This window comes from Meriones unguiculatus, chromosome 1 (genome assembly GCF_030254825.1).
Source record: "Meriones unguiculatus strain TT.TT164.6M chromosome 1, Bangor_MerUng_6.1, whole genome shotgun sequence".
Classification (NCBI taxonomy): domain Eukaryota; kingdom Metazoa; phylum Chordata; class Mammalia; order Rodentia; family Muridae; genus Meriones; species Meriones unguiculatus.
The window spans coordinates 58,235,962-58,254,469 of NC_083349.1; the positions used below are offsets into that span (position 1 = coordinate 58,235,962).

Here is an 18,508-nt window from a genome sequence, read left to right on the forward strand (position 1 = left end):
CTTGCCCTTTAACCTGTCATCTATCTAGTTTCTCTCTCTGGCTGTTCTGCTCCATCTTTGTCCTCATGGCGACTTTCTCTTTTCTCCTCTTGCTCTAGTCCCTGCATTAGCCCCCATGATCCATGCCCCCTCTGACTGTAAAGGGTGAGGAAGCTACATTGGTTCCACTGACTGCAGATCACAGTTGAGAAAGAGGGACATAAAGCTTCTGCGACGACTCCTGCCTCCACCCCTCCCACCCCCCAAAAAAGTAACAGCCTAGACAGAAAGCCGCTGAAGAGAACTCTTAAAAGTTATGATAAGGATGCTGAAGTATGGCTCTTCACCCTTCTGCTGGGGGTGCAAATGGGGTAGAACTGTTTTCTCTAAGGAACTGGCCACCGGGAGTTTGACCATGCTCTGGTAAGTATATGGGCAACACAAATTGGACTTAGTTGTTTTTTTTTTTCCTTCTTTTTTTTGGGGGGGAAGGGGAGGGCAGTCACAATGGTTAGGAGAGCAGATCTGGGAGGACTGGAGAGAGTGTGCTTGGAGTTCGTGATGTAAATAATCAATAAAAATACTATGAAAAAAAGATCAACAGAAAAAAATCAATTATGTTTTTATATTTTACAATAAATAGTTTAAAGGATTATATAATTAATATAATAACGAATGGAAATTTAAATTTATGAGTTTAAAAATTGCATCTATGAAGAAAGAATTTAGTTATATTTTCTGACTTTGATAAGTGTGTTTTGGTGATGCAAGAGAAAGTTTGTATTCTCAGAAAATACACATGAATATGTTTATGGCTGGTGGGATAAATAGAGGAGATGTGTGTGCATGTGTGTGTAGAATGGACGGACAAATATAAAATAGCAGAGTGGAGCTGGGCCTTAGCGACATAGGCCTTTAATCCCAGCTATCCAAGAGGCGGAGGCAGAACCCAATTCAAGGCTGTCTGGGTTCAGAGCCAACCTCAGCAAGTCTCTCTCTCTCTCTCTTACACACACATATACATACACACATACACACCCCTCGAGCCTGGGAATATAGCTTAGAGGTGTAGCAATAGTCTAGATTCAATCTTGAGTAAAGAAAAACAAAAACAAAACCTAGACCAGGCGAGACGAAATAGAAGCAATTTGTTGGAAGGTTAAGCGGTGGCTTCTATGGCCCAGCAAGCCTTCAGGAAACTCGCCCAACAGGAAAGAATGCTTCTGTCCACTAAGGGACAGATGCAAATGCGTTTGTAGTAGTAAAAACTAGAAAAATAAGAACACAGGAAACAACTTGTGATGGTTAATTTTATGTTAACTTGGCTAAAGAACCGAGCGGTTGTTTGATGTAGCTTTTGTCTAGACACTGTCATGAAAGCATTTTGTAGATATGATTAACATTTATCAACTTTAAATGAAGTTTATTGTATATAATGTAGAGAGCCCTGTGCAATCACTTGAAGGCCTTAAAACCAAAACCCAGAGTCTGCCCAGAGAACAAACCTGGACAACCCAGCCTAAGCCTGTCTAGAGTTCCAGGTTCTCCAGGGCAGACTTCAGTCAGGCTCAGGACCCTGACATCATCAAGAATGTCCTGTCTACAGGACTGCCCGGCAAATTTGAATGTGCTAGAACCCTCAATCATGTCAGCTACTCCCTTTTACAACATCGGTCTTGCGGAGTTCCTGTCCCCTCCCGGTCCCTCTATCTTTTCCCCCAACTCTTCCACAAGCCTCCTGGAGCTCTGACGAAAGCTTGGCTGTGGGTCTCTGCATCTGTCTCAGGCCGTGGCTGGGTGGAGCCTCTCAGAGGACAGCTGTGCTACGGTCCTGTCTGCAAGCACAGCGAGCATCCTTAGTAGTATCAGGGTTGGCTCTCTCCCATGAGGTTGGGCCGGTCATTGTTTGGCCCTTCCCTCAATATCTGCCCCATCTTTATCCCTACATGCCTTGTAGGCAGGGTAAATTTTGGGTCTGAGGTTTTGGGTTTTTTGTTTGTTTGTTTGTTTGAGACAGGGTGTCTCTATGTAACAAGAGCCCTGGCTATGGTTTGTAGACCAGGCTGCCCTTGAAGTCACAGAGATCTGAACCTCCTGAGTGCTGGGATTAAAGGTGTGTGCCACCATGTCCAATGGGTTAAAAATGTAATGGGTGGGTTGGTGTCCCTCTCCCATCAACTAACCGAGGACCACAGGGGCTCACAGAGACTTAACCACCAACCAAAATGCTTGCATGGACTAGACTTAGGTCCCCTACACATATGTAACTGATGGGCAGCTTGGTCTTTGTGAGGGTCCCCTAGCATTTGGGGGGAGGCTGTTTCTGACATGGCCTCTGTTACCTGCTTTTAGATCACTTTCCCTTAGCTGAGCTGCCTTATTGGAGCTCAGGGGAAAGAGGGTACACTTAGTCCTGGTGTATCAGGGCAGCTTGGTAGCGAGGGGGGCTCCCCTTTTCTGAGGAGAAGGGGAGGACCGAAGGGGGAAAAGGGTTGGAGGGTGGGACCAGGAGGAGAAGAGGGAGGTGGCTTTGATAGGGATGTAAAGTGGATAAATAAACACATTTTAAAAATTAGGCAAATTAGAAGAAATCTCCCTTAGGGTCAATAAGATAGTTTGGTGGCACAAGCCAGCAACCCTGAGTTCCAGATCCACAGAGTGGGAGGACACGGACTCCCGAAAGTTGTCCTCTGATCTCTCCGCATGCACGTGTGTCCCTCCCATTATTATTAGTTTGTTTTTTGGAGACAAGAGTCTAGCTCTGTAGCTCAGGCTTGCCTTGAACTCATTATCTTCCTGCCTTAGCCTCCAGAGTGCTGGAATTACAGGCCTGCACTAGCATGCCCAGCTTATGGGTTATTTTTTTAAGGGATTGAAGAGAGTAGTTATACTAAACACCTGCCTTCTTCATCTACTCTATGGCTTAGTGATAACTTCTGTACTGTTAACTCCTACATCCATATTGCAGATAGTGCTCACAACACACGCATATAAATATATTATTTTCCCCCAGGAAAACTTGCTGTCCCAGAAATTTGAAAGTTTCCAACAACACCCCTTCTCTGTGGCCCACGTCCACCTGACTGCCACATTCAGTTGGATCCTACAGGCCTCTCCACACTCCCTCCTACACGCCTCTCCACACTCCCTCCTTTTGCTGTCACCCTCTTCACTTAGGTATTTATTCTTCTGCTTGGGCCGTACCGTTTTCTAAGCGGCCTCAGTTTGATCAGTGTTGGAATAACTGGAGACCATGGCCTCGCATGACCACGGCACAGGCTGAGTGTCTGCTGCTGTCTCCTCACCCGCTCAGAGCTTGGCTGCAAGGGGAAATGGCTTATCCTTAGGGTAACAGCAGTATTTCCTCTCATAAATCTTGGTGTCTGACCACAAGTATTCCACAGTCAAGTGGGTCTAAGTCTGGGTGCGGAGTCATAGGACAGTGGCACTGTCCTGGGACTTGTCCATGCGAGGTTCAGTCAAGAGGACAAGACAACCTGGCACAGGTTCCCACCTCACCCTAGACTCCCTCAGCTAGAGTCCCCGACTCGAAGTGGCCTTGTGTCTGGGTTTGTACATTTCTTGGGTCAAGGCCTTCCCTGACAAGCCCAAGCTCCTCTGACTTCCAGGCTCTGTGCTGTGACCCTCCCTGGATGACATGAGAGCTGCCTCCATATTTTTGAAGGGCTGTCGGAGAGGAGAGGAATTAGTGTGAATTCTGTGCTGCCCCAGCAGGCAGAAGGAGCCATCGGAGGTGGGAATTACAGGGAGACTCAAGTGCCTCCATTTCCGAAGAAAGGTCGTCTTGGGTGTGTGAAGTGACTGCGAGTGGTTTTGGGTGCTGATGGTGGGGTTTCCAGGTGGTGTTTATGCCTATGCCGGGACCGCTGTGTGGGGACCCCGTGGAACTCTGTCTCCGTCCACCAGCCTAGCACAGTATCGCGTATCCACTCCCAACAACTGCTGGGTAGTATTTCTGACAGTGTAGACAGATTGCCCATCAGGTCTCTCAAAGTAATCAACGTGGGCCCAGAAGCAGTTTGTGTCAATGCCTCCTTTCTGGAGGGAGGCTGCGGTTAGAGCAGCTGGGCCAAATTAGGCAAAATCCTAGTGGCCATGATGATTTGGCTTTTAATCCAAAGGCAACAAGAACAGGGAAGTGACAGGATCCCTGAGTGGAAGCTGGAGACCAAGGACTTTGTAGCTTCAGAGCAACGCTACTGATGGCCTCCAGATAGCAGCAAGAGCCCAACACAGGGGCAGGGGCGGGGCAATCTGACAAAGAGGCTGGAGGACAGAAAGGCTCCTGGAGAGAGGGAAAGCAAGAGGCTTCTAAGGAAGCGTCTAGCCCTGACTTCTTATTGTCCAGCCTCACTCACTCCACCGTGCAGGCTCCACCATGGGCTCGGGCAGAACCTAGTCAAGCTGTCACTCTGCTCCATCCTTCTCTTTCTATCTAGCTGCTGCTCCCCACTCGGAGTCTAACCACTGCTGCTATGTTCTGATAAAAGTACACCAGAGGACGGCTTGGACTTACACACTTATACAGAAGAGGGTTGTGTGGCCATTTATACTGTGGTGGTAGAAGGAAATTTAGTGATGTGGAAAAATGGATGCTATATAAAAGAAGCTGATTACAGCTGGGTGGTGGTGGTGGTGGTAATGGTGGCGGTGGCGGCGGCAGCAGTGGCGGTGGCGCATGCCTTTGATCCCAGCCCTTGGGAGGCAGGAGCAGGCAGACCTCTGAGTTCGAGGTCAGCCTGGTCTGCAGAGTTCCAGGATAGCTAAGGCTATACAACCCTGTCTCAGAAAACAAACAAAAACAAAAAACAAACAAACAAACAAAACAAAAGCTGATTACAGTGAAATCTCACTTTTGAAAACGAATTTAAGAATTTGTGGACGTCTCTCAGTGGCAGGTTTGCTTAGCAGGCACAAGTGTCTGGATAACCCCCGGCTCTGCCCCCACCACAAGTACAAACTCACACACTGAAAAATGACCACGAAGCATCCTCTGCTAGTCTAGGCTGGTGGGACATATCTAAAGTATGAGCACTGAGGAGGCTGAGACCGTGAGATTGTGAATTTGGGGCTAGCCTGGGCTATAAGTGAGCCCTGGCTCAAAGCCTCAGGAGTTGGGGGTGTAGCTCAGTAGTAGAGTACTTGTCTAGCACAGGCTGTCTCCAGCAAAAGACGTCAGCAGCAGCAGCAGCAAAGCCATATTCTCTACCAGCAGAGGCATTTTTAAAATGCTTTCTAAATTCTACAAAATCGGCATGAGTTTGCTTTTATAGAAGTATTTTTTATTTGCTCTTCACCCTTTTCTCTGTTAACTGACCTACACTTTCTGCCTTGCCACTGTGAAATCCAGTACGAGACTATGTGGTGTCCTCTGTCATTTTAAGATTGTTTATCCACTGGTCTCATCTCTCCAACTGAGGTTTTTCTCTAGCCAAATGGTGGCTTTCTCCCCCCCCCCCATTTTCCCTGATGTAAGCAGTGTGCTAAAACCGGCCCCCTGGGATCCTTGAGGTGTGTCAGAGACACACTCAAAAGGCTCTGAACCTCGTGAACCATGAAACATGCACAGGTCGCTTGGGTGTACTGAGTGCAATAGAAATGACCCAGGTATCTGGTCACTGGGATCCTAGACCTTGGCTGTATTGCATCTATCTGTCTGTCCCTGGTGGCTAGGCTGACAGTCCCAGAACCTGCTGTCTCACCCAAACACCAAGTGAATCGTGCTCTGGTGGGCAGAGTGCAAGTGGAAGTTGAAAGGTCGCTTTTGTAATTAGTGAACAGCATTAGAGCCAAAGGGTCCACGGGGACCACCATTTCTTTAGAAATTACCTCTTATCCCCTTCCTGAAAAACGAGCCTTGTCTGTGCCAACAGTATTCCCATAGAGCTGACTGCAGCACCAGGTCCAGATAGCTGCTCCTTTGTTTTTGAGGCTTGGTCCGTGCTGGGAAGCAGCCTCTCACTCACATTTTTCCTTGTAAGCCGCCTGGCATGACCTCTGCAGCAATAGCCTTGCAGCGAGGCAGCCCTAGCCCCACTGCCCAGCGCCCCTGACATCTCTCCTTTCCCTCCCTCCCCCAGAGAGGCAGCAGCTTACTTGAGCAGAGAATGGGCCCCTGCTGTTTGCTTGACAGTTGTTTTCAAGTGCATTCACACACAATTCTCCACCCATGCTTGAAGAGCTGTCAGGTGGAAGGATGACAAGATTTATTCCGTAACTAAATCCTCTTGCTCCTATAACCCTAACATGGCTCCAGCCTCATCAGTCCCGGTGAGGACCACCATGCAGCTGTCTCCCTCTAACAGCTTCCTACATGGTCTGCTTGCCTGTCCAGTCTTGTTCCCCTTAATCCTCCTCCAGGAGCCCTAGTGATCTGTTTAAATGGCGAATATGATCGTGCCCGCCTCATTTAAACCCTTAATGCTTTGCTTCGCCTTAGGATAAACTCTGAACCGCTGAGCACTGCTTTAAACCCCAGCCCTCGCTCTCCTCCCCAGCTGCAGCCTCACCCAGCTTCATTCCTGCCAGCCACACTCTCCCACCTCCAAGCTTCCAACTCCCCTCTCCTTTTCCGTTTTAGCTGGATGTCACCTGGATGTCATTTCTTCCAAGTCTACTCCAGCCCTCCCAGGCTAGACTATGATTCTTATATCCTCTAGGAATAGTCAAGGTTTAAACTACTGTCTTGTCATTTGTCTTCTAGATGTCTGTTTACATATACCTTTCTCCAAACAAGAAGCTCCTTGACGGCCAGCCAAGGCTCCTTTATTTCTCACTTCTTTAACTCCAGGCATGGATGCCTGACATACTCAACCGCTACTGAGCAGTGAAGGAAAGACCACAGAGTATCTGGACTTCTTGTGTGTACCAAAGCTCGTTAGTAACTGACCCACCCAACCTAGTAAAAGCCCAGTCCCTGAGTCACCAGGCAGCATCCACATGGATGGCAGGTGGGGACTGTCTTCAGTTAGAGCCCCATGCTCCCCAACTCATTTCCTATCTGCAATCAGATCCATTCATGGGAGAGAAAAAAAAAAAAACTTCATGCCAGAGCCTGTTCCACAGTGACTGACTGCTAGGCCTTGGGTAAGCTGTGGCCCCCTGAGCTCCTGTCGGTCAAACAGAAGTGGCACTTGCACTGCCTGCATCATTACTGTCAGAACTAAATGGGATCATGTATGCTCAGGTACCCTGCACACAGTCAAGCAGACTGATGACGATTCTCACTAGTAAAACACTTGCCTGGCAGCCATGAGGTCCTCCACTCTCACAAAACAAACACTAAAAAATCAGAAGTCAAATGAAGTCTTGTCACACACGTCTTCAGGACGTGTGGCTTCAAGGCATCATTTTAATCCTGTAACTGCATTAGAAAGCAAAGTGCCACATGTATATGGTCACCGCTCAAGCAAAACCCAGATCTGGACCAAGAGGTCACCAGCTCTGTGCCCCCTGGTGACTAAAGAAAAGGCACTAACTGGATGAGGTGCGCCTGCTGAGGGAGCAGCAGGTAAAGGCCCCGTGCGCCTGGCCTCAGGGAGACTCCTTGAAGCCGACTAGCTGGAGGACAAGGGAAACAGGGCCTAGAACTCTGACATCATCTCACGTCAGCAGAAGGGAAACTACAGACCTACTCAAACCTTCCTTTGACTTACACCTCAGGCAGGCCGGGTCAGGAATAGCGGACAGCACCACATGCCCTTTTGGCAAGAGAAACCCAACACAACATGTAAAGACCTTTTCTTTTTAATTAGGAACCAGGGGAATGTGCTGCTTCTCTCTCTCAACGATCTAGAGCGGGTCGCAGGCCCAGGACGGAGAGGTTGTCAGAGGTACTGCAGTGGGCATTGCTGAACTTGCTGAGGGCCCAGGAGGAAAGATGATGGTGGCGGACGTTGGCAAGAACTAGCGTTAGCCAACTAGAGCCCAGAGAGCTCTCTCCATCCTTTCCAACTGCACTCGAGACCGAGCGAGCATGCCGGGAGACAGAGAGTGCTGGGGGCAGAATGCAGCAGCGTCGGGCCCCGGTGAGGTGAGCTCAGCGCCCCATCACTCGCCTGCCCTCCACTCTTCTTGCCTCTTCGTGATCAGGCATTTGAAGAATTCATACACAGACCATGCGATGGCTGTGGAGGGGATCTGGTAAATGACTCTGGCCTGAACTCCTCGGAAGTAGGCAGTCACCCCGCCTACTTGATACACCGTCCTGAAGGCACTAGCCATGCCTGTGATGTGTCCTGTAAGGTTTGAGCTCAAAGCCAGGGATTCCTGGGTGTTGAGCAGTGTTTTGCAAACGTCCAGTGGGGTGGTGGCGGCGGCAGCTACGGCCCCTGCACAGGCTCCACAGAGCACGTGGGAGCTGGGGTTGTACCGTCTCTGGGGGTTAAAGTGCTCCTGCAGGAACTCGTAGGTCATGAAGTGGATGGCTTGGAAGGGAACGTTCATGGTCAGCTGGGTGGTGTAGCTGCGGTAGAAGGCCCCGGCCCCTTCATTCCGCCACACCGCCCGGACACAGTCTGCTACCCGGCGGTACGGTGAGTTGTACATCTGCATCCGCTGCTTGACCACTGGGGCGCCATCAGACGGACGAGGAGGGAACAGGGACGGCAGCCAGCCAGGGACAGACAGTCCAAGTCAGCACATCAGCCAATGGGATGGAAAAGAAAAAAGAATGAGTGAGTTTCCTCAGAGTTTCCTCTTATTTTAGGGAATGGTAGGCAAAGGGTTAATAAGAAAAACTTAAAAACAAGCCCTTTCCCAGTAGCATTTCTTTAAAGCCAGGCAGCTAATGGTTGGCGTAACTACAGTTTAGTCATCTCCGAGGGTCTCTGTGAAATGAAGACCTAATATCATTATTTTAACCTTTTCCCACAATGAAGGACTCACGGGCACTGAACACAGTAGTGGACAGAGTTCTAATGCTCCCATTCCTTGGTAGGAGGGAAATACTGAACTCAAAACGAAGGGAGGAAAAAGGAAATGCTATCAAGAAAAATCTACAATTCTTATTCACAAAGTGCTGGCTTTAGTTTCCATCAGGCAGATAACATGGTTTAAGTTCTGTGCACTTCGGCCTAACTGGAGCCCTCTTCACCCCAGGCCAGACATACTGACCTGAAGGAACATGGCAGCTATGTGAGCCCCTCAAATTTGGCTCATCACCTCAATTCTCACACGGAGAATTTCCATCCACCTAAAAAGCTACTACCCTAGTAGCAAAGAAATGGCTAAACTATACAATTGAATCTTTCACTCCTTTCATTCCAGTAAGAAGTGCTATATATACTTTAAATTTTAAAATGTTAAAATCTATCTTCTTTGAAGAAACACAAAATAATTTTAAAGAATCAGATCAAAAGTACTACAAAGTGGACCTCTAGGAAAGCACTGGACTAAGCCAAGAGAGTCATCACTTTTCCAGGAAAGCCTCAAAGAGGAATTAAATCCCAAAGACTGGGCTGCCTCAGGAAGGGAGGAGAGTCGCCTCTCAGATACTGAACATACAGAGGGAGCGCCATCTAGTGGTACATGATAAATAAGAGGATTTGGTTTTCTTTGCAAGGCAGTAGAACCAGGCATGACTATGCAACTGCCGGGATGAAGATGCAAGCGCCTGGAAGGAAGGGCTGAGGAGTCTTTACCTTCTGCTGGATTCATGGCTGCATCATGAAGTAATGTTGCCACGCACCCGGCTGCACCTGCAAATGAGAAAACAACTGCCACATTTAAGGCCAAGAGGGTGAGCAATTCGCTGAGGCCCCAGGGAAAGGTGAGTGGCTGTGACAACGGTAAGGAGAGGAATGTGAGAGCTGGCCCAAGATGTGGTTTCAGAACCCACGGCTCCTGAGCTCCTGCTTCCAGAAAGGAAGATACAGCCCTGACTTAAAAAGACACATTCCTCAGCTGACAGGAAGGCCCAAAAGGGGCAAAGAAAACAGCCCAGATGTCTTCAGTAGAGGATTCTAAGAACACGCGCTGGCAGATGGACTTCTGCAGGCACAGCAATGGCCACCAGCGCAGGGAGAAGGGGGACCAGGTAGCCAGAGCCTCATAATGTGATCTGCTTATCCTACTGCTTGCAGGCTGCCCGTCAGACCTTCCCTTCCAGTCCTGAACCACTACAATCCACTCTCCACACTCAGCGTGGCTTTCACTCTTGGAATCTTGAGTTGCTATTTCTTCCTTTATTTCCACCCAACCTCTAAAACCTCTGGATTCTCCAAACAGTCCCTTGACCCCACCACCATTCACTTGTCAAGGCTTTGCCGTGTCCTCAATAACACCAAATGCCTCTGGTCAGGTGGGATCCTGAAAAGGTGAAGTGAAGAGCTGGGGTTCCGTTAAAATCTTCCTTGAGTAGCTGGGTCACCTCCAAGCCTGCCCTGAGCAGCAGGACACCACCCAACTACCAAGAAATACATAGTGGGGGTAGTCCAGTGTGTCTCCACATTACCAGGCATGAGAAGCTGATGCCAGGGAGATGAGAGCAAAGTCAAGCTGGTAGGTAAGGGAGGATACTGTGACTTTTGTTGAGGTAGCCCAAAGGAGGAGTGGAGTTGAAGCAGCCCGCTGTCCGAGCACATCAGGTTTGGAAGTCCCTCCCCTATCATCTGGCCTACCCCAGCCCAAAGCTGCAGCTCCAAACCATGCTGAGAGTGGGAAGCGCTGATAGCAGCAAGGAGAGTTGGGGAAGTGGGGACCAGCACAGGAAGACTCAATACCATTGGCAATATGGCTATTGCCCCCTGGGTGGATTACATCACTCAATGTCTTTTTTAACTTTTCGTAGCAGGCAAAATAGAGGGCGTGAGCAGGCCCGGCGCCTGTTGCTGTGACATTCAGCCCCCGCATGGGCCTCCACAGGCCCTCTGTTCTTATAATTCTCCAGAGGGCCTCCAACACGTTTCGATAGCGGGCAGCTGGGTCAGGCTGTAGACTCTGCATCCGGGTCTGAAATTACAGCAAAAAAGGCAAAGTCAGTAACTTACTTCTCCTCCACCCCGTCACTCAGGCCCCGGGCGCTGCATTAGCCTGTGGAAGTGATATCTGGCATTCAGCTTTTACGTCTTCCCAAATCTGTGACTCATCTTTCCGAGCCTTGGCCCTTTTTCCATCTAGTCATCCACAGCCAAAAGTAGAACACCATTCCATCCCTTGAGAACACTACCTTTTGGCAACATCCTGCAACTCCAAATTGACCCACTGCCCCAGCAAAAAATATCAAGCCTGAGACCCACAAAGCTGCTTTTTTACCTTAGTAAACTAAGGCTAAGGTTAGAGATCAGGGCTGGAGAGCTGGTGCAGCAGTTAAGAGTGTACACTACTCTTGCAGAGGGCCGGACGCTGGGTGGCTCACAGTCACCTGCTACTCTAGCTGCAGGGGACCCAACACAATTTTCTGGCCTCTGTGGTTATCTGCACTCACATGCATGCACCTCCCCCTCCCCCCAGGCACATACACACAATGAAAAACAAAATCAACCCTTTAACATCAAATATTTACTGTCACAACACACTTGGTGCTTTATTTCTAAGGAGAAGCCCTGGCCCTGCTCCCTGACCACGTGATGCCCTGACTAATGTAAAAAAGCTCACCTTTTGATATCTTTTTAGACTTCTGGCTTTGGCAACTGGCTCTGCACGTTAAGAGTCTTGACAGAAATGGCATTCCCAACGGATGCTGATTCTGGGGGGAAAGTCTGGCCCCTCACACTGTGGAGATGGGGAGCCAAACTAATCTTTAAAACTGAGGGACCGTTCAGACTTCTCATCTAAATTGACTGAATCCTCAAAATAACACTGGCAAATAAAACCGGCTTCTGGAAAATACAATCTTTGAAGAGCCCATGACTGTGATGACAGTGTGTGGAGTAGACACTTGTAGAATATCCACACGCCTGTAATCCCAGCACTTGGGAGGCAGAGGCAGGTGATCTTACGAGTTCCAGGCCAGCCTGGTTCACATAGTGAGTTCCAGGCCAGCCAGAGCTACACAGAAAAACCCTCTGTCGAAACAACCTAGCCAGTGAGATGTCTCAGTGAGTCCAGTCACTTGCCACCAAGCCTGACAGCCTGAGTTTGATCCCTGGAATCCACATGGATGGATTCTATGGTGGAAGGAGAGAAACAATTTCTACAAGTGGTCCTCTCACCTCCACAGGTTTGCTATAAAGAGGGCTGGAGAGATGGCTCAGTGGTTACAAATGTACGCTGCTCTTCCAGAGGACCCAAATTCAGTGCCCAGTACTTCTACTGGGTGGTTCATAACTCTATCTCCAGCTCCAGGGGATCCAATGCCTTCTTCTGGACTCCTTGTGCACACAAATGCCCCTCCCATTCCCCTGCACAAACACATATTATATGCAATTTAAAAAATAAATCTTTAAAAGAAAATTGGAAATCTATCTCATCAGACCTTCTTTGAAGTATGTCTTTCCACAAAAATCTTCTGTCTACTGACATATTTAAAAGCTGAGGTAGCATGGAGCCTAAAAGCAATGTCTGACTTCTGGTACACAGAGACCTATAAGATTTGTCTGATGAGTGAATGAATGAATCTTCTGTCAGACATGTCCACACTAGTTCAGAAAATAACAAGTGCAGCCACTGGTGAATCAACAGGGACAACTGATGTCCAGTGACAGTTTAAACTCTTGCTTCATTCCAATCACCAGATTCAGTTTAGACTTAAATGCCTGAATCCATCTGCCTGACTCACGATAGCCATCTGGGGTCCCAAGAGCATGGAAGAAGAAACTAACCAGATTAACAGGTCCTGGTTAGCCGCAAGTGATCTACATTCTTCTGGAGTTATTTTCTCCTGCCCACTACTAACAAAACATTGCATGCTTAAAATGTTAATTGCTGGACTTCAATCAGAAATATCACATATCACCTTATCACAATGGACATTCAGTTTCCAGGTCTCAGAGCCACCCAAATACAACATGTGCTTTTACGTAAAGGGTGTGATTTAATCTGGGCCTGATGGCTTAACAACACATACTCCCATAAGTCTGTTTGAAACTGGTCTTCTACCAGAGGAATCAGAAACTGCAGTGCTCTGCTGGAGCCATGGGCACAGTTAGGAACCAGTGATGAAAGACTCTGGCCTCAGAGAACGTCATCCCCATGAGGAAACTGGACTGTGCAGAAGTCACAGACACATTGAAATATAATTCAGTAACAGCGTACCCCTGTGCAGACGACCCAGGAGCCAGAATAAAATAGTTCAAATACAAAAATACAGATGCCCACACTTTTGAGCCAATAAATCTTTGTGCAGAATAATGAAACCTTTAAGAACATATTAAGTGCTGTATTATAAAAAAAAAAGAAAAAAAAAAACAAACACTATTACCTAGCATTAAAGAAAAGCGAAGCAAGCCAGGCAGTGCCGGCCTACGCCTTTAAGCCCAGCACTCAGGAGGCAAAGGCAGGAGGATCTCTGAGTTCAAGACAGAGCTGTTCCAGCTGGGCTACAGAGAGAAGCTGTGTTTCAAAAAACAAACAAAAATGTGCAGGGTTCAATGCTTTGGTGGCATTGGAAAGGAAGGCCGGCCTGAGTGCCAGTTTTGCCTGGCATGCTTGGTCTTGAGGCTGCAGCATTCAACTTTTCCTACCCTGAATATCTCCTGCAGGGCTGGAGAGATGGCCCAGCAGTGAACAGCGCTTGTTCTTACAGAGGGAACAGGCTCCATTTCCAGCACCCACACAGCAGCTCACAGCCATCCATAGCTCCAGTTCCGGGGAATCTCATGCCCTTCTAATCTCCATGGGCACCAGGCACTTATTTGTGTTCAGACATATATGCAAGTAAAACAATCTAAAAAATTCTCATAGAAAAAGAAAATTGCTATGCTATGTGGATTAAGAGAAACATGTAAAACCTGTAACTTATAAAGTACTATTAACACAAGGGTTTTCATTAGTAAAACATGATTCTAAAACATCTTTGTTTATATCCAAGAACTGACAGGTCATAGCAGCATTACATACACCACTTCACATGGGTAATCGGCCGGTGCTTAGCCACCAACAGCCCAGGCTTCACTTGAACGCCAGCGCGTGTATGTTTACTGTGAGGTTTGCTGGTCCACAGTAATTTACATTGCACATCCAACTGTCACCCTAAAGGTTATACATTCACAGGTGAGCTCCCCTGCAATTCTTTGGTTTGCTTGGTTCTTAAAACCTACTTTTGGGAAGCTATAAAAAAGGTTGATGAGTCACAGACTGAAATCAAATCACAGCTCCGCCACTTAGACTCTGTGACCTTTGACAAGTTACCTAACTGCTCTCCAAGCCTTCCTTCATCTGTGAAGTAATGACAGTGATCTTCAACACTTCACACAGAGCTGAGAATATAAGAACAACTGGCATTTACCAGTTAATTCGTTATCATTATGAGGTGTGAGAAAACATGTCAAACTCCATTTCCTAACCTTTCACTGGTGGATGCCTAGAGATACCCTGTACATCTGAAGTTCAAGAACGATTTCCCTCTGCTCTTCCCCTCTGTGAAGTACTATGTGATACTTGCGAACACTGCGGGGCCCCAAATGGTCCCCTGCACAAGGAAGGCAGCCTGAAGGCTCTGTGGCCTAGAAAAGGAAACTGCGATTTATCTGGCTTCGCAAACCCCCCTGTTATGATCATGGAAATAGCTGGCTTGATAACCGCAGCCTAGCAAGGCTCTGCTGACTTCCCATGGTTCTTCCCAAGGATGTTTTAAGTCAACTTGACCCTGATAAGTGGCTAGGGAGACACAGGCCAGCGCGCCAGGAGACAACGTCAGCATTCCTTTGCTGTGGTGTCCCTTTGGGCTCCAAAACTGATACCTGTTTCCAGTCCAGTCTTAGCTCTTCCTCTCCACCATCCATGGGAAAAGCAGCATTGCTGCCAGAGGACAAATGAGCTGGGAAGCCCTTTCTAAAAGAAGGGATTCGAGTTACATTCATGCCTGCACAAAAACATTAAATGTCAGACACTAACTCATACCAGGCTCCCTTCTCACTATTTAATTCCCAGCATTAACAGCAAGGAGAAATGATTGTTCTAAGATAAACTTGTGCATTTTGGAGGACTCTTAGGCATCTGTCTTTCAAATCAAATAACCAATTCTTTAGTACAGGGTTCAGAGGCAAGACTGCAATACTGTACAGTAACTTCTTTAAAAACACAAATCCCAAAAATGTATACAGGTGATTAGGAGCTATTATTCAAAATAGTTAACCTTGGAAGGCTAGACACAACTAACTCCAGTAATGCTCTGGTTATGCAACACACCTTTGGAGCTCCCTCTCATGTGTTCCCTCACTTTACAGGCCTTAGAAGAAACTCAGGGAATTTGTTTGCCAGCTCCTCCCTAGGTTTAGAGAGCGAGCAGTATGGCCCATTCTGATGTGCCATATCAGATTCTGGGTGGTCTTTGTTTCTGCATAATCTTGATTGATTCTTGTCAGAGGACAAAGACTTGACCTCGTAAAGATATTCTAGAGGAATTATTATTTTTTTTTGGGGGGGGTGTTTTTAGAGACAGAATTTCTCTGTGTAGTACTGGCTGTCCTGGAATTAGCTTTGTAGAGCAGGCTGGCCCTGCCTGAGTGCTGAAATTAAAGGCACGTGCTACCACACTGAGTTTGAGACCTGGAATTCATGGATTTGGCTACCCTGGCTAGCTGGTGAGCTCCAAGGATCTGCTTCTCTCCTTTCTAACACTGGGATTACAGTGCCACAATGCCCAACTTTTAGCACTAGCAGGTGCTCTACTGACTGAGCCACCTCCCCAATCCTAAAAGTAACATGCTTAAATTGATCAGATTATCACACTGTACTTTCCACCTTCTCTGATCTGTCTTCTCTTGATACTTATCCTGAAACATAGCACCCTAGGCTCCCTGCTGTAGAAGAAGCTGAGAGAGAAATTACACTGTGGCTACACTGTCTTAGCTTCTGGATATGTAGCATTCACTAACTCAAGACATCCAACCTACAACCTATTGCTTAAAAGTCTGAATGACTGTTATTTTTATATATTCATCAGTGATTTCTCTAACACAGGCCTTATTGTTTCTTTTAAGGGAAGACACAGCAAGCTGTCTGGAAAAAGCTGCTATGCAAAGAACATCTGAGGCCTTAACCCCATTTTAGGGTCTAATTCTCTCTGTTGACAAGGACATTTAAAATGCTAATGCCCACCTCAGTCAGGTGCACTTAACCACATTTTTCAGTGGATATGGCTCTTGCTAGGAGTTATCCTGTAACGTGCTGAAACACTGGCCAACTCAATGTCATTCACAAAGATTCAGGGGCACTTTCTCCATTTCCTCACCACAACTCAATGTCATTCACAAAGATTCAGGAGCACTTTCCCTATTCCCTCATCCACTTTACTAACAAAGCTGTAAAACAGTACTGAAACCAGAGGCAAGCAGAAGAAACTGACTGTTGCATGGCTGAAGTCTATGCTATCCCAATCAAGGAACTGACAGGATATTGCCTGTATAATTCTTGTAAAAAAAAGCACCGTTTTCATCAGTTATTTCAACAACTCCTTCAACTTACTTCTCTTTCCATTTAGACTTCACCTTTGGTAGCTGGCACCTCTACTAAAGTACAAGAATAGCAATTAGGGGCTGGAAAGATGGCTCAGTGGTTAAGAGCACTGGCTGCTCATCCAAAGGACCAAGGTTCAATTCCCAGCACCCACATGGGCAGCTCACAACTATCTATACTGCCAATTCCAAAGGATCTGCCACCTACACACTAATGCACATAAAATAAAATTAAATAAAATTTTTTTTTTAAAAAAAGAACAGCAACGAAAAACAGTGTTTCCATCTTCACCCAGGCTTCTTCCCAAGGAGCTGACCTTATGTCTGTCTATTAACCATTCTGCTTGGATGTGGATGCAATTGCTTTTACGTTCAACACTGATCATACTTTACTAATCTCATTCTATTTTTCACATATACATCTACTTTCTAATATCCAGCTGTTTCCCTTTCCGTCAAGTCCAGGTGCCCAAAACGAGAGACATTCCGTTTCACCTCTGTCGTGGAGGGTATGATGTGCTCCTTCATCATAGAGTTTCAATCCCAGCTCAATTTTTACGTTCAGGAAATAGATGGGCTATCAGTCTTGCCTCACAGAGAAACCGAAACCTTTTCCTTAACACGCCTTTTCCCATATCCAGTGCAGTCTGGAACTCTCACTTTTGAGTGCAAAATTATTTTCAACCACTCACGGGTTATTTAATACGTACTTTCATTTAGCTGAGAGATCCCAGATTCCTGTTCCTGGCCCCGTCGCTTTTAAGGGAAGACGCAGCAAGGAGACTGTGAAAGCTCCGACCCCGAAGCACATCTCAAGCTATCAGATGGAGTTCACCGTCTGATTTCACGCCAGCTGGCTTTTTACCTTACTCGACTTGTAGACTTACCTGTGCTTCGGGATCCCCATCCCACCCCATTCCTGCTTAGTCCCGGGCGGGGATCAGGTCTTTGGGCTGACAAGATTTTTGCTCCGAGTCCCGATTCGGATCTCACTGACCGTTAGAAATAAGTCCTGGGTCCTGCCTGCGCTCATCTCCCAGACAGGACTTTGCGTGCACGGAGTATTGGTTCAAATCGTGCGTAGAGGTAGGGAGCCGGGAAGGAACCCATCAGCTCTGGGTCTCCGTCGGGATTCTGGCTCTAAACAAGGCTCGGGGTCGGGTCAGCCCCAGGTCCGCTTAGCAGCCCGGTCCAGGTCTCACCTTGACGCAGTCGACTGGGTACATCACGCAATGCTCCAGGATCCCTGCCACGGCGCCGGCCACCATGTGCGTGGTGACAGTGGCTCCAGCCGGCAGCGCCTCGTATTCCGGGCCGGACTCCGGATCCTGCCGTGCTGGGGGCTGACAGGCCCCCGCCTCCCCGCCGCCGGCCCCCCGGCCCACGCCCCGCTGCAGCCACCCGTCCAGCAGCGCCGACTCCCCGGGGCTCCGCCCGGGCCCAGCAGCTGGTCCTCCCGCCACACCGCCTGCACTCCGCCCCTCCAACTCCATCCACTCGGGCCAGCCGCGGCGCCCACCCGCGCCGCCGCCGCCGCCGCCGCCACTACTGCCGCCGCCCCCTGGCCCCGTTGCGTCCGCCTCAGGCGCGGCCCAGAGAGCCCGGGGCCTCCGGCTCCCGCTTGGCCCCGCGGACACGCCCCCCAGACAGCCATTGGTGCAGACCTTAACGTATCCCCGCCCCCTTCCTACGGAGCAAAATTGTGTCTGTGGCATTCGCCGGAAGGCTTGTCATTCTTCCCGCAGGTCCCACCCCTTCCCCTTTGATCTTGGAAGCTTCTTGTTTATTGGCCCTTGATTGGCGGACTTGGCCGATCGGCCCGCCCCTGGCGTCTCGGGGGCGGGAGAAACGTAAAGCTGAACTTTGATAGGCTCCACCGCTGTGGCTACTTTGGCGGCGGCCATTGGCCCGGACCACTTCGTTGTTCCATTGGCTGCGGGGAGAAGCGCCCG

General features: G+C 48.3%; 1 protein-coding gene across 7 annotated transcripts; it reads right to left on the bottom strand.

Moving 5' to 3' along the window:
• Window positions 1-7,730: 7,730 nt before the first annotated feature.
• Window positions 7,731-18,177, bottom strand: Slc25a28 (solute carrier family 25 member 28). Of its 7 annotated transcripts, none has more exons than XM_060389879.1 (4): window positions 17,759-18,177; window positions 10,620-10,950; window positions 9,642-9,698; window positions 7,731-8,567 (listed from the first exon to the last, which is right to left on the bottom strand). In XM_060389879.1, the coding sequence occupies exons 1-4, from the start codon at window positions 18,047-18,049 to the stop codon at window positions 8,050-8,052; spliced, it is 1,197 nt and encodes a 398-aa protein (XP_060245862.1). In that variant the 5' UTR covers window positions 18,050-18,177; the 3' UTR covers window positions 7,731-8,049. The 7 variants fall into 7 exon arrangements, with proteins under 7 accessions (XP_060245862.1, XP_021500327.1, XP_060245866.1 ...); XM_021644652.2 differs by having other exon boundaries at window positions 10,722-10,950; window positions 17,759-18,175; XM_060389883.1 differs by lacking the exon at window positions 17,759-18,177 and adding an exon at window positions 17,444-17,735.
• Between the last annotated feature and the right edge of the window lie 331 nt (window positions 18,178-18,508).